This window comes from Salvelinus sp. IW2-2015, linkage group LG19 (genome assembly GCF_002910315.2).
Source record: "Salvelinus sp. IW2-2015 linkage group LG19, ASM291031v2, whole genome shotgun sequence".
Lineage (NCBI taxonomy): Eukaryota > Metazoa > Chordata > Actinopteri > Salmoniformes > Salmonidae > Salvelinus > Salvelinus sp. IW2-2015.
Genome location: NC_036859.1, coordinates 10,433,190 through 10,445,234, shown reverse-complemented (window position 1 = coordinate 10,445,234; position 12,045 = coordinate 10,433,190). Strand labels below are relative to the sequence as shown.

Here is a 12,045-nt window from a genome sequence, read left to right as displayed (position 1 = left end):
AAAATCCAGAAAATCACATTGTATGATTTTTAAGTAATTAATTTGCATTTTATTGCATGACATAAGTATTTGATACATCAGAAAAGCAAAACTTAATATTTGGCACAGAAACCTTTGTTTGCAATTACAGAGATCATACGTTTCCTGTAGTTCTTGACCAGGTTTGTACACACCGCAGCAGGGATTTTGGCCCATTCCTCCATACAGACCTTCTCCAGATCCTTCAGGTTACGGGGCTGTCGCTGGGCAATACGGACTTTCAGCTCCCTCCAAAGATTTTATATTGGGTTCAGGTCTGGAGACTGGCTAGGCCACTCCAGGACCTTGAGATGCTTCTTACGGAGCCACTCCTTAGTTGCCCTGGCTGTGTGTTTCGGGTCGTTGTCATGCTGGAAGACCCAGCCACGACCCATCATCAATGCTCTTACTGAGGGAAGGAGGTTGTTGGCTAAGATCTCGCAATACATGGCCCCATCCTCCTCAATACGGTGCAGTCGTCCTGTCCCCTTTGCAGAAAAGCAACCCCAAAGAATGATGTTTCCACCTCCATGCTTCACGGTTGGGATGGTGTTCTTGGGGTTGTACTCATCCTTCTTCTTCCTCCAAACACGTCGAGTGGAGTTTAGACCAAAAAGTACCTATGATAAAAAATTACAGACCTCTACATGCTTTGTAAGTAGGAAAACCTGCAAAATCAGCAGTGTTTCAAATACTTGTTCTCCCCACTGTACATACACAAACAGTGCATTGCTGTGACTACTCATCCATTCTTGATAAAAATTAGTTGAGTGTGTGGAAACTGAAGAGTTAGAATTTCATGCACCTGTTTCTTGATGTTTGTGTCCCAAATTTGGACAGTTCTCTCATGGGACGCCAAGATGATCGTGCTGTTGGCGAATCACAGTACACTAATCCTGTCATTGTGTGTCTAGGGAATATCCATCAAAATCATCATCATCAGGCCTTCCGAGTGGTGCAGTGGTCTAAGACACTGCATCGCAGTGCTAGCTGTGCCACTAGAGATCCTGGTTCGAGTCCAGGCTCTGTCACAGCCGGCCACGACCGGGAGACACATGGGGTGGCGTGCAATTGGCCCAGCGTCGTCGGGTTTAGGGAAGGATATGGACGTCCGGGATGTCCTCGTCCCATTGCACTCTAGCAACTCCTGTGGCGGGCCGGGCGCCTGCACGCTGACACGTTTGCCAGGTGTAGTGTTTCCTCTGACACATTGGTGCGGCTTGGTTCCGGGTTAAGTGGGCATTGTGTCAAGAAGCAGTGCGGCTTGGCTGGGTTGTGTTTCGGAGGATGCATGGCTCTCGACCTTCAACTCTCCCGAGTCCATATGGGAGTTACAGCGATGGGACAAGACTAACTACCAATTGGGGATAAAAGGGGGTAAAATTATCATTTAAAAAATCATTTAAAAAATTCCGGCTGCTCCAGGATGTTTGGTGGCTGGTTGAACCACATGTTTCTCCCACACCACCAACTCTAGAGACAGGACACAGAATAACAGTCCAGTTAATAAATTATTCATATAACAACTTGTTATGTGAGTGTCATTGTACTGCAGTGCAGCTACCGTACCTCTCTCCACAGTCACTGCAGTTACCCAGCCACCTCTTCCACCACTAGACTGGTCCATTTCTAGCTCAATGATGAAGACAGATCAGTATTTGGGCCCATGACATACTAGGGAAGTGACCATAAGTGACATACTAATATGACCATATTATCATTCACATTGTAATTCACATATTTCTGCTACAGTGTGCACTAATGAACATGACCCTTGTCTTTGGCAGACATAGACTAGGGAGGAAAATACCATGCATCTGAATACGGAAACAGCTGGGGCACGTGGGTGACGATGAATTCCACCATGATGGACTGGACCCTCACCTCCATAAAGACTCCTGTACTGTTAAACCCTGACGCCTCAATGTCTTTTAATCTGCAAACAGCCTCAGAGGGTTAAATCATCTTCAATCAGTGTAGATGAAGGGTAGGAGACAGGTTAAATAATGATTTTTAAGCCTTGAGACAATTGAGACATAGATTGTGTACCATTTAGAGGGTGAATGGGCAAGACAAAATATTTAAGTGCCTTTGAACGGGGTATGGTAGTAGGTGCCAGGTGCACCTGTTTGAGTGTGTCAAGAACTGCAACACTGCTGGGTTTTTCACGCTCAACAGTTTCCCGTGTGTATACACCACCCAAAGGCATTCCAGCCAACTTGACAAAACCTGTGGAACCTGTCCCTGTGGAACACTTTCGACACTTTGTAGCCCATGCCCCGATGAGTTGAGGCTGTCCTGAGGGCAAAAGGAGATGCAACTCAATATTAGGTAGGTGCTCCTGATGTTTTGTACACTAACTGTATATTTCTGGATGTTATGTATCCCTGGAAATAATCAAAAGCTTGTCCAAAAAAAGTGGTCTCCTGGCCAACTTACTTATGGGGTAAATTGAGTTGCGGGACAAGGTAAGTTAAGCCGCCTTCAAATATCTTTACTGAGTTAGATATTACCACTACCTTTATAAAACCATTCCCAAAACACAATTCAACACAATCACAATAGCTTTTTTGACTTTTAATCATTTTAAGCATCTATTGACACAGACTTAACACTTTGTACTTTTTTTTACACTTTTAACATAGGCTAGGCCCTATGTTAAGAAGAAAACACTTTGCTCAACTTGCCATTGGCTCTACCATTGGCTCAACTTACCCCAAGGCAAACATTTTGCCTATTAGCCCACACAGCTACAAGGATGCACTTTTGTGCTAGGTTTAGGACCTTATATTGAAGCTTAGAGAGAGCCCAACTGATGTATAGAACACAATAATGATCTGCTTTGATTTAGATACATCATGAAGCATCATGAAACCTAACACAATACATTCATTTGACTTGGTAAAAATCTGTTTTTTGGACCTAACTTGATATACCACTTTTTCCATGTGATTTCTTCCTTTACAGACCATGAAATGATAACCTCTTCCAAAATATTTGATCAGATGATACATTTTTTCCTAGAAACAAAGGTGGCTCAACTTACCCCACACTCCCCTACCTGTCTTCGTACATTTCTTGATAGTAATTTAGATACTGTAATTCCATTCAGTAGGAGCGAAAAGGAGACATGGAAAACGAGAAGTGGTGTTTCTATTGGACGAGTTCAGGTAGTAGAGGTTCAAAATGTCAATACTTTCTCCCATTTCATACCTACTGAACGGGACCCAGCATAAATATGGCATATTGCTTTTTGTATCAACCTCTTTCCCACTAGGAAGCTGTGGTGATTCAGCTGCAGGACGAGAGGCTAGTGAAAATCAAGGATGTGCTGAAGGAGTTACCAGCTCCCCATTACAGGTAAACCTTCACCTATTCAGTAATTTCTCCTACTTTTATAAAGAAAGAGTAAATGTTTGCAATGTTTCCATATATTACATGGATGGAACCATCTGTTTGTAAATTGGGATAAAAAAATTGTGCCATGTGTCGTTTTTCTCCAATAGTTTCAACTGTTTTCAAGCTACATCTACAAAATTAAACCCATTTTCCTCTCCCTTTGCCCCTTCTCCCTCACCCTGGTTTCTTTGGACTCTGCAGTTCCTGATGTGTCACCTTATCAAGATGGCTTCTTATTCCTCGCCATTGTTTGGGCTCCAAACCTTCTCAAGTGTATTTATCTACATGAGAGAGAAAGACATGAACTAGGTAGAGATAGTTAAAACAGTGTGTTTGCATTGTTCAACGTTATTTAACAGGTGACATCAGTAAGGGATCATAGCTTTTACCTGGTCAGTCTATGTCATGGGAAAAGCAGATGTTCATAATGTTTTGTACACCCAGTGCATGTAGATATCTTTGTTAGAAAGAATACTATATTTCCCTTGATGTAGTGATGCTGAATGTAAAAAATTGCTCAACTTACTTATCTGGGGTCCACTTACTGTCAAACTCACCCGTTTGGAAACAAACACATTACACTGCTATACTTGACCACACACACACACGTACAAGACACAAACACACACACACGCTTACCTTAGTTTCTGTGTGTTGGATGACACCCCAGATAGCCTGTAGATCCCATCTACAACCCCATGCTTCTCAATGAATTCACTGCAGCTTCACAGCACCTGAGGAACTGAGAGGCAGACAAGATGATAATACTACAGAACTGACAGGGATGAACAACAGGATGCTAATATTTAACTTATTCAGATACAACATATTCTAACAGACTGAGGGAACTTGGGACTTACTCTCCTGACAGGTTATAGCCAGGTGGTCCAACAGGTGACAGCCAAACACCTTCTCATTGTTCCCTCCTTTTCTCCGGAGTCTCCGCATCTCTTATTTTCTCCTGCCTCAACTTCTCACATTCAGCCCTGTTGTCAACTATGTGTGTATTTAATATTAGTATTTTCTGTATGAATTGGTCAATTGTAACCAGTTGCGATTTTAACATGTAAATCTTGGTGGCGCAAAAAAAAAAAAATTGGGGGAACACATGCCAGCAAAGCAAATACACAACACAACACTAAACAATACATTAATTACAGTATAAGGGTGAATCCTTACCACTGCTACACAAGACACCGGCTATCTGGTAGCGAAACAGTTAATTCAGCCTCATTTACTGCCTTTAAAAAAAAATGGCTGACTTGCTTAAACAAATGTGGTTTCTACATTACTATGGCATAAGAAGACGACAAGCGGATAAGAGGCAATCCGTAATTGCGATTAAGACAATGAGCGAGCTAGGACGGACGTAGTCAATATAACTATTTATTCAGCACTTTTGAAATGTACAGCAACAGAATTCAGAACATGGGCCTTTCTTACTGTATTCTCCCTGTACACCAAGTCAGAACCATAGGATAAATAAAGGGGGCATATAAGCGTACAATGAAAGTGCTTGCAAAATTTGATTATGACATTTGTCTAAAACAGGCTATATGCTACATGTGCACCACCAAGTCAGAACAGTAGGCTAAGTTATAAGGGGGAAAGGGACCACATTATTAGGGTGAGGCACATGGGCTAATAACAGCGTACTACACAATGTACACTTACTATACATTTCTTAGCTACAGTATACATATCTCTGAGGGGTCTTTGGCCTGGTTTGCTAACTACTTCTCTCAAAGTGTGCAGTGTATAAAGTCAAAACATCTGCTGTCTCAGCCACCGCCTGTCACTAAGGGTGTACCCCAAGGCTCGATCCTAGGCCCCATGCTCTTCTTTACATCAACAACATAGCTCAGGCAGTAGGAAGCTCTCCCATCCATTTATATGCAGATGAGACAGTCTTGTACTCAGCTGGCCCCTCCCCTGATTTTGTGCTAAACGCTCTACAACAAAGCTTTCTTCGTTTCCAACAAGCTTTCTCTGCCCTTAACCTTGTTCTGAACACCTCCAAAACAAATGTGATATGGTTTGGTAAGAAGAGTGCCCCTCTCCCCACAGGTGTGATTACTATCTCTGAGGGTTTAGAGCTTGAGGTAGTCACCTCATACAAGTACCTGGGAGTATGGCTAGATGGTACACTGTCCTTCTCTCAGCACATATCAAAGCTGCAGGCTAAAGTTAAATCTAGACTTGGTTTCCTCTATCGTAATCACTCCTCTTTCACCTAAGCTGCCAAACTAACCCTGATTCAGATGACCATCCTACCCATGCTAGATTACGGATACGTAATTTATAGATCGGCAGGTAAGGGTGCTCTCGAGCGACTAGATGTTCTTTACCATTCGGCCATCAGATTTGCCACCAATGCTCCTTATAGAACACATCACTGCACTCTATATTCCTCTGTAAACTGTTCATCTCTGTATACCCGTCGCAAGACCCAATGGTTGATACTTATTTATAAAATCCTCTTAGGCCTCACTCCCACCTATCTGAGATATCTACTGCAGCCCTCATCCTCCACATTCAACACCCATTCTGCCAGTCACATTCTGTTGAAGGTCCCCAAAGCACACACATCCCTGGGTCGTTTGTCTTTTCAGTTCACTGCAGCTAGCGACTGGAACGAGCTGCAACAAACACTCAAACTGGACAGTCTTATCTCAATCTCTTCATTCAAAGACTCAATCATGGACACTCTTACTAACAGTTGTGGCTGCTTCGCATGATGTAATGTTGTCTCTACCTTCTTGCATTTGTGCTGTTGTCTCTGCCCAGTAATGTTTGTACCATGTTTTGTGCTGCTACCATGTTGTGCTGCTGCCATGTTGTGTTGCTAGCATGTTGTTGTCATGTTGTGTTGCTGCCATGCTATGTTGTTGTCTTAGGTCTCTCTTTATGTAGTGTTGTGTTGTCTCTCTTTTCGTGATGTGTGTTTTGTCCTATATTTTTATTTTTAATCCCAGCCCTCGTCCCCGCAGGAGGGCTTTTGCCTTTTGGTAGGCCGTCATTGTAAATAAGAATTTGTTCTTAACTGACTTGCCTAGTTAAATAAAGGTCAAATAAAAAATTTCAATAAATCTCCCTGGCATATTACATAATTTATGCAGCAGAGTCTAGCATTTTCTGGATTTATGGTTCTTTCAAGACAAAAACAAGGTTGAATCATGACGTCCGTGATCTTCAGGTCAGAGCTCTAGAAAGAGGCCTGACTTGGAATTATGAGTTGGATGACCGTTCAAAACCTATTTTCCCAGTCGGAGCTCGTTTTTTTACCAGAGTTCCCAGGTGTCTTGAACTGACTGAAGTACGAGGTTTCCCAGTTCCGAGTTTTCAGTTATTTTGAACACGGCAGAAGTAATGCTGGATTGACAGCATGGCCATGGTATTCAACCTTTTCTGGCCCATTTTGTTGAATGTTTATCCTTTTACGCTTGGAAAAAAGACCCTTAAACACAGACTTGGACCACACACACTCTCCACTGAATAGCAGGCTAGTAATTGCTTTGCAACGCTTGCAGTTAGCCACTGATTCCTTCCAAACCACTCATTGTTGAATTTGTGATTCCCAATTTGTTGTGTAATGTTTATGTCCAATGGCCGATGAGCACCAATACGTTTTATCTATAATTGCTCTTCATCATTTTTCTTCATACGACAAGGATCGAAAAGGATTTGCCAGTAGATTGTCGACTTGATTCATGATGATGACTGCTAGCTTGCAAGCTAAGATTTTTAAAGAATGATGTTGACATAAGTCCAATCAAAGCTATGGTAGATACATGATTGGACGTCATTTTGTGGGAAAATCTAAAGAAATTGGCCAAGACCTCCACAAATCTGGTTCATCATTGGGAGCAACTTCCAAACGCCTGAAGGTACCATGTTCATCTGTACAAACAATAGTACACAAGTATTAACACCATGGGACCACGCAGCCGTCATACCGCTCAGGAAGGAGATGCGTTCTGTCTCCTAGAGATGAACGTACTTTGGTGCGAAAAGTGCAAATCGATCCCAGAACAACAGCAAAGGACCTTGTGAAGATGCTGGAGGAAACAGGTACGAAAGTGTCTATATCCACAGTAAAACAAGTCCTATATCGACATAACCTGAAAGGCCACTCAGCGAGGAAGAAGCCTCTGCTCCAAAACCGCCATAAAAAAGCCAGACTACGGTTTGCAACTGCACATGGGGCCAAAGATCGTACTTTTTGGAGAAATGTCCTCTGGTCTGATGAAACAAAAATCTAACTGTTTGGCCATAATGACCATTGTTATGTTTGGAGGAAAAAGGGGGAGGCTTGCAAGCCGGAGAACACCATCCCAACTGTGAAGCACGGGGGTGGCAGGATCATGTTGTGGGGGTGCTTTGCTGCAGGAGGGACTGGTGCACTTCACAAAATAGATGGCATCATAAGGGAGGAAAATGATGTGGATATTTTGAAGCAGCATCTCAAGTCAGGAAGTTAAAGCTTGGTCACAAATGGGTCTTCCAAATGGACAATGACCCCAAGCATACTTCCAAAGTTGTGGCAAAATGGCTTAAGGACAACAAAGTCAAGGTATTGGAGTGGCCATCACAAAGCCCTGACCTCAATCCTATAGAAAATTTGTGGGGAGAACTGAAAAAGCGTGTGCGAGCAAGGAGGCCTAAAAACCTGACTCACTTACACCAGCTCTGTCAGGAGGAAAGGGCCAAAATTCACCCAACTTATTGTGGGAAGCTTGTGGAAGGCTACTCTAAACATTTGACCCAAGTTAAACAATTTAAATGCAAAGCTACCAAATACTAATTGAGTGTATGTAAACTTCTGACCCACTGGGAATGTGATGATAGAAATAAAAGCTGAAATAAATAATTCTCTACTATTATTCTGACATTTCACATTCTTAAAATAAAGTGGTGATCCTAACTGACCTAGGACAGGGACTTTTTACTCTGATTAAATGTCAGGAATTGTGAAAAACTGAGTTTAAATGTATTTGGCTAAGGTGTATCTAAACTTCCAACTCTATATATTTTCTTTGCATATTTTGCAAACTGATATTTGACACGTATTAATGACAAAATAAAATGCAAAACCGGCAACAACAACGGTAACGTGACATAAGGATTTCATAAACATTTACAAAGCCCCATTAATATTCTACGCTGTTTTGTTTTCTTCATTGCATTTAATTGTGCTTTATTGTTTCACTCTGTGAAGTGCATTGCTTTACTGTGTTATACTGAGCTGTGTTTTGAGCCTTTCTGCTGGATCATGCTGTTTTGTGTTGTGTTTGTGGCACTCTGTAAAGTAAGAAAACAGCCAAATCATCTTCTCAATATGTGTACACCAATACAACACTTAATGCGAACACTTAAAATCTAAATGTGCATCCCTCACATTGTACAGCAGACATCTCTCTTCACTTCCCCTAATGTATTTTTTTCCACGAAATAAACAGGCCACCCCTTTCACCCCAACACTCCTAGTCTCCCTCTCAGTGGCGTGGTCTGAGGACACGGTTTTTTTTGGGGGGGGGGGGGGGTTGGATAAACGCCGAAAATAAGGTCTGTGGTAACACAGGCTTAGGAGCTCTTATACTTTTTGTGCTGAGAAAATCTTTTTCAGTTTTTGTGAATTTTGAAGCATTTACAGAATGTCATCAAAACAAACACATGAAACACATAAAGGCTTCATAATACATAAAGATCATGTTAACTGACTGACATTATTTAATAAAAAATATAAGCCTGTGTTTTTGGCGTTTATTCAAATTCCCCATAGGCTTTGACCAACGAGCCATGGCTAACTCATTTCAGTTTTTTTGTACTACAAGCTAGCGAGCTCTACTGTGGCGCTCTCACTGCAGCGGAAGTCAATTGAACCACACGTTGTGACTGCAGGCTGGTTGTAGAACATGAAGCCTCCGAACCTGACCCAACCTCTCCATTCCCGACCCTTACCTTCCAACCCCTATCACAGTTGCTCCTCTCGAGTTTCAGGGTGACTTAAGAGGTAAAATCAAGAATAAGAAAGAGTAAGAGAGGTAAGACTGTTCCTACCTTCACTGCACCGGCACATCCAAGAAGCAGCAACCTACCAACTCTGTTGATTGGCAAATCAGTGAAACAGTAAATCACTCAAACTAATCATATCAATCTATTTAACTGATCTATTTAGCTATCTACAGCAGGGATGGGCAACTGGCGGCTCGCCTTTTGTAGGCCCACGGATCAACTTCCAAAAACTGAAAAAATATATGCACGTAAGGCCCCAAAAAGGCTAGGGCTGGCACTGATTGCATGTGTGGGTATGGATGTGGGTAAGTAGACACACGAGCCCCTGCGGCCCCTCATGATAAATTCAAATTTTTAGTGGCCCCCATCAAACTTGCCCATCCTTGATCTATACTATCTAATGTTCTTTGATTCAGATTACCAGTTTTATCCTGTACCGGTGCAGTGTCAGTTTAGACAACGTACATAGTAAAGCATAGTTTGCAGATGTAAAATGTAAAGCTGTATGAGCATGTATAGCCTATGACACTGAAACAAATATGTCACTGCCTAGTTTTGAGTTGACATAACTAAACATTTTAAGGCAGCAGAGTAACGTGAAAATACAACTTGGGAAATCAAGTTAAGTTATTAACTAGACCTAATATGAGACTGTCCCTTTGGAAAGAAGTGACATCCCAGCTAGTGTTGGTCTAACTATACAAAACACATACTAAAAGGATCCTATAAATGATTTATCTAAAAGCAGATGGACTCTTTCATGAAATAATTTTTAATGAATATAAGATGTTTATGATTTTGTTGCCAAAAACACATTAATAGTTGTAAATAGGTTGTTAAAATGAAAGTGAAGAGCCATCAACAGACAAAGCGTTTCACAAATCAATTGGGAGAAAAATATTGTAAAATGTCTCTGTACCTTCTAAATACCTTCTGTACAACATTTTCACATAGAAAGTATGCAATTATGTCCCTATTTGTTCCACCTGGTCTGAGACAACATAACACTTGTGTGTGGATCCAAGGGGTATCGGGGTACAACATTTTGAGACACTGGACTCTCTCCTATGTGAGTTCTCTGATGTGACTTCATACTGGAGCGCCGGGTGAAGCATTTCCCACACTGTGTGCACTCGTATGGCTTCTCCCCGCTGTGGACCACAGCATGTCTGATGAGGTTCCACTGCTTGGTGAAACTCCTGCCACACTGTTCGCAGGTGTGCGGTTTCTCTCTGAAACGCTTCTCAGTGGTGCCGCCCGACCTCCACCGAGTCCTCATTCTCTTCACCATGTTAAAACTACTGCGACTCAGGCTGTATCCAGAGAAGGTGGAGGTAGTGGCCATGTTTGAACCTGTCATGCACTCACTCATTCTCACTGTTGCTTCTGAAGCCCTGTACTGATGCTGCCTTGGCTGTAGATCTAAACTATTTCCATCATTATTTGAGTTCAGCATCTCACTGCTCTGTCCTTCTGGCATCTGTTGTCTAGTCTCATCAGCCAATGTCCTGATATGTCTTTTCATGTGTGCTGCTGTACTGAACATGTTAGCATGTGGTTTCCCTCTAGAGTGAAGTGATGGCCATACATCATCTGTCATAGTAGGAAGGGATGGCAGCCCACTGTGAGATGGGAAAATTGAGATATTCTGAGAGTACTCTTCTGACGCATGAAAGGAGAAAATTGGGTGGCCATCAGGGTCAGTGTCTCTGCCTGGATCCACAGAGGTCCACAGCTGCCCATCAGTCTCATCCATGACAAACTGGTCAGGTCCTGCCAGGGCCGTGGTCTGATCCAGCTCCTCCTCTTTCTCATCCTTCACCATCACTAGCTCTAGTGAGTCCTCATCTGGCCCGTGCTGCTCTGTGCTGAACACGTCTGTAGATGTGAGCCGGGGTGTGTCTGGTTCCTCTGGACCATCAGAATTGGGGTAATGTTCCACTGAGTCTTCAGGAGATATGTTGGGTTGTGGGATGAAGTCCTCAAAGTGCCGTTGCTCAAAGGATGGTGGTTGCCCAGGCTTGGAACCAGACTCTAAAGATTTAGGATAAAATACACATTACAAAAGACCCTTAACAGTTGGAAGACATGACTGCTTTAGAACTGACTGTGAGTGTACGTGCCCTAGGTTTAGCAGAATTGACGCCAACGAACACGCATACCACCACACCCACACAGTCTTTCATAGACAGAGCAGTACCCCTTATGGTCGCACCCACCCTCTCCAGTGATCCTGAGCTCTTCCTGAGAATCCGTTTTCCACACATCCTCTGCTGTCTCCTCATCTTTGATCAGTATGGGTTCAGTCTCTACTCTCTGCTCCACATCTGTAGGCTGTAACAGGGGACTGAGGTTATTACTCTGGACACACCATATTTAACACTTTCATTCTCATGAATCACACAAAAGCAGTAAATTCTCCTGAAAATCCAATAACAGAATTGATCCAAGAGGTCAGATCTCTGTAATTGTAAAAGGTGATGTATCACACCAGGGGTTGAGAGTCCTCTCCATCTCTCCACTGTGAGTTATTCCTCTGCTTGTTCAAAACAATCTTGACTGGATATGAAGATCTTGCTGATGCCATGGGGTAAAAAACTGGAAAAAATTGTA

General features: G+C 42.6%; 1 protein-coding gene across 1 annotated transcript in view; it reads right to left on the bottom strand.

The window, feature by feature from the left end:
* Positions 1 to 12,045, bottom strand: part of LOC111979580 (uncharacterized) — a 102,574-nt gene that overhangs the window by 58,330 nt on the left and 32,199 nt on the right. Inside the window, exons 7-9 of the mRNA XM_070449100.1 lie at positions 11,924 to 12,030; positions 11,652 to 11,766; positions 10,408 to 11,466 (exon numbers count right to left, since the gene is read on the bottom strand). Coding sequence (XP_070305201.1) covers positions 10,408 to 11,466; positions 11,652 to 11,766; positions 11,924 to 12,030 — 1,281 coding nt within the window. The remainder of the gene's footprint in view (positions 1 to 10,407; positions 11,467 to 11,651; positions 11,767 to 11,923; positions 12,031 to 12,045) is intronic.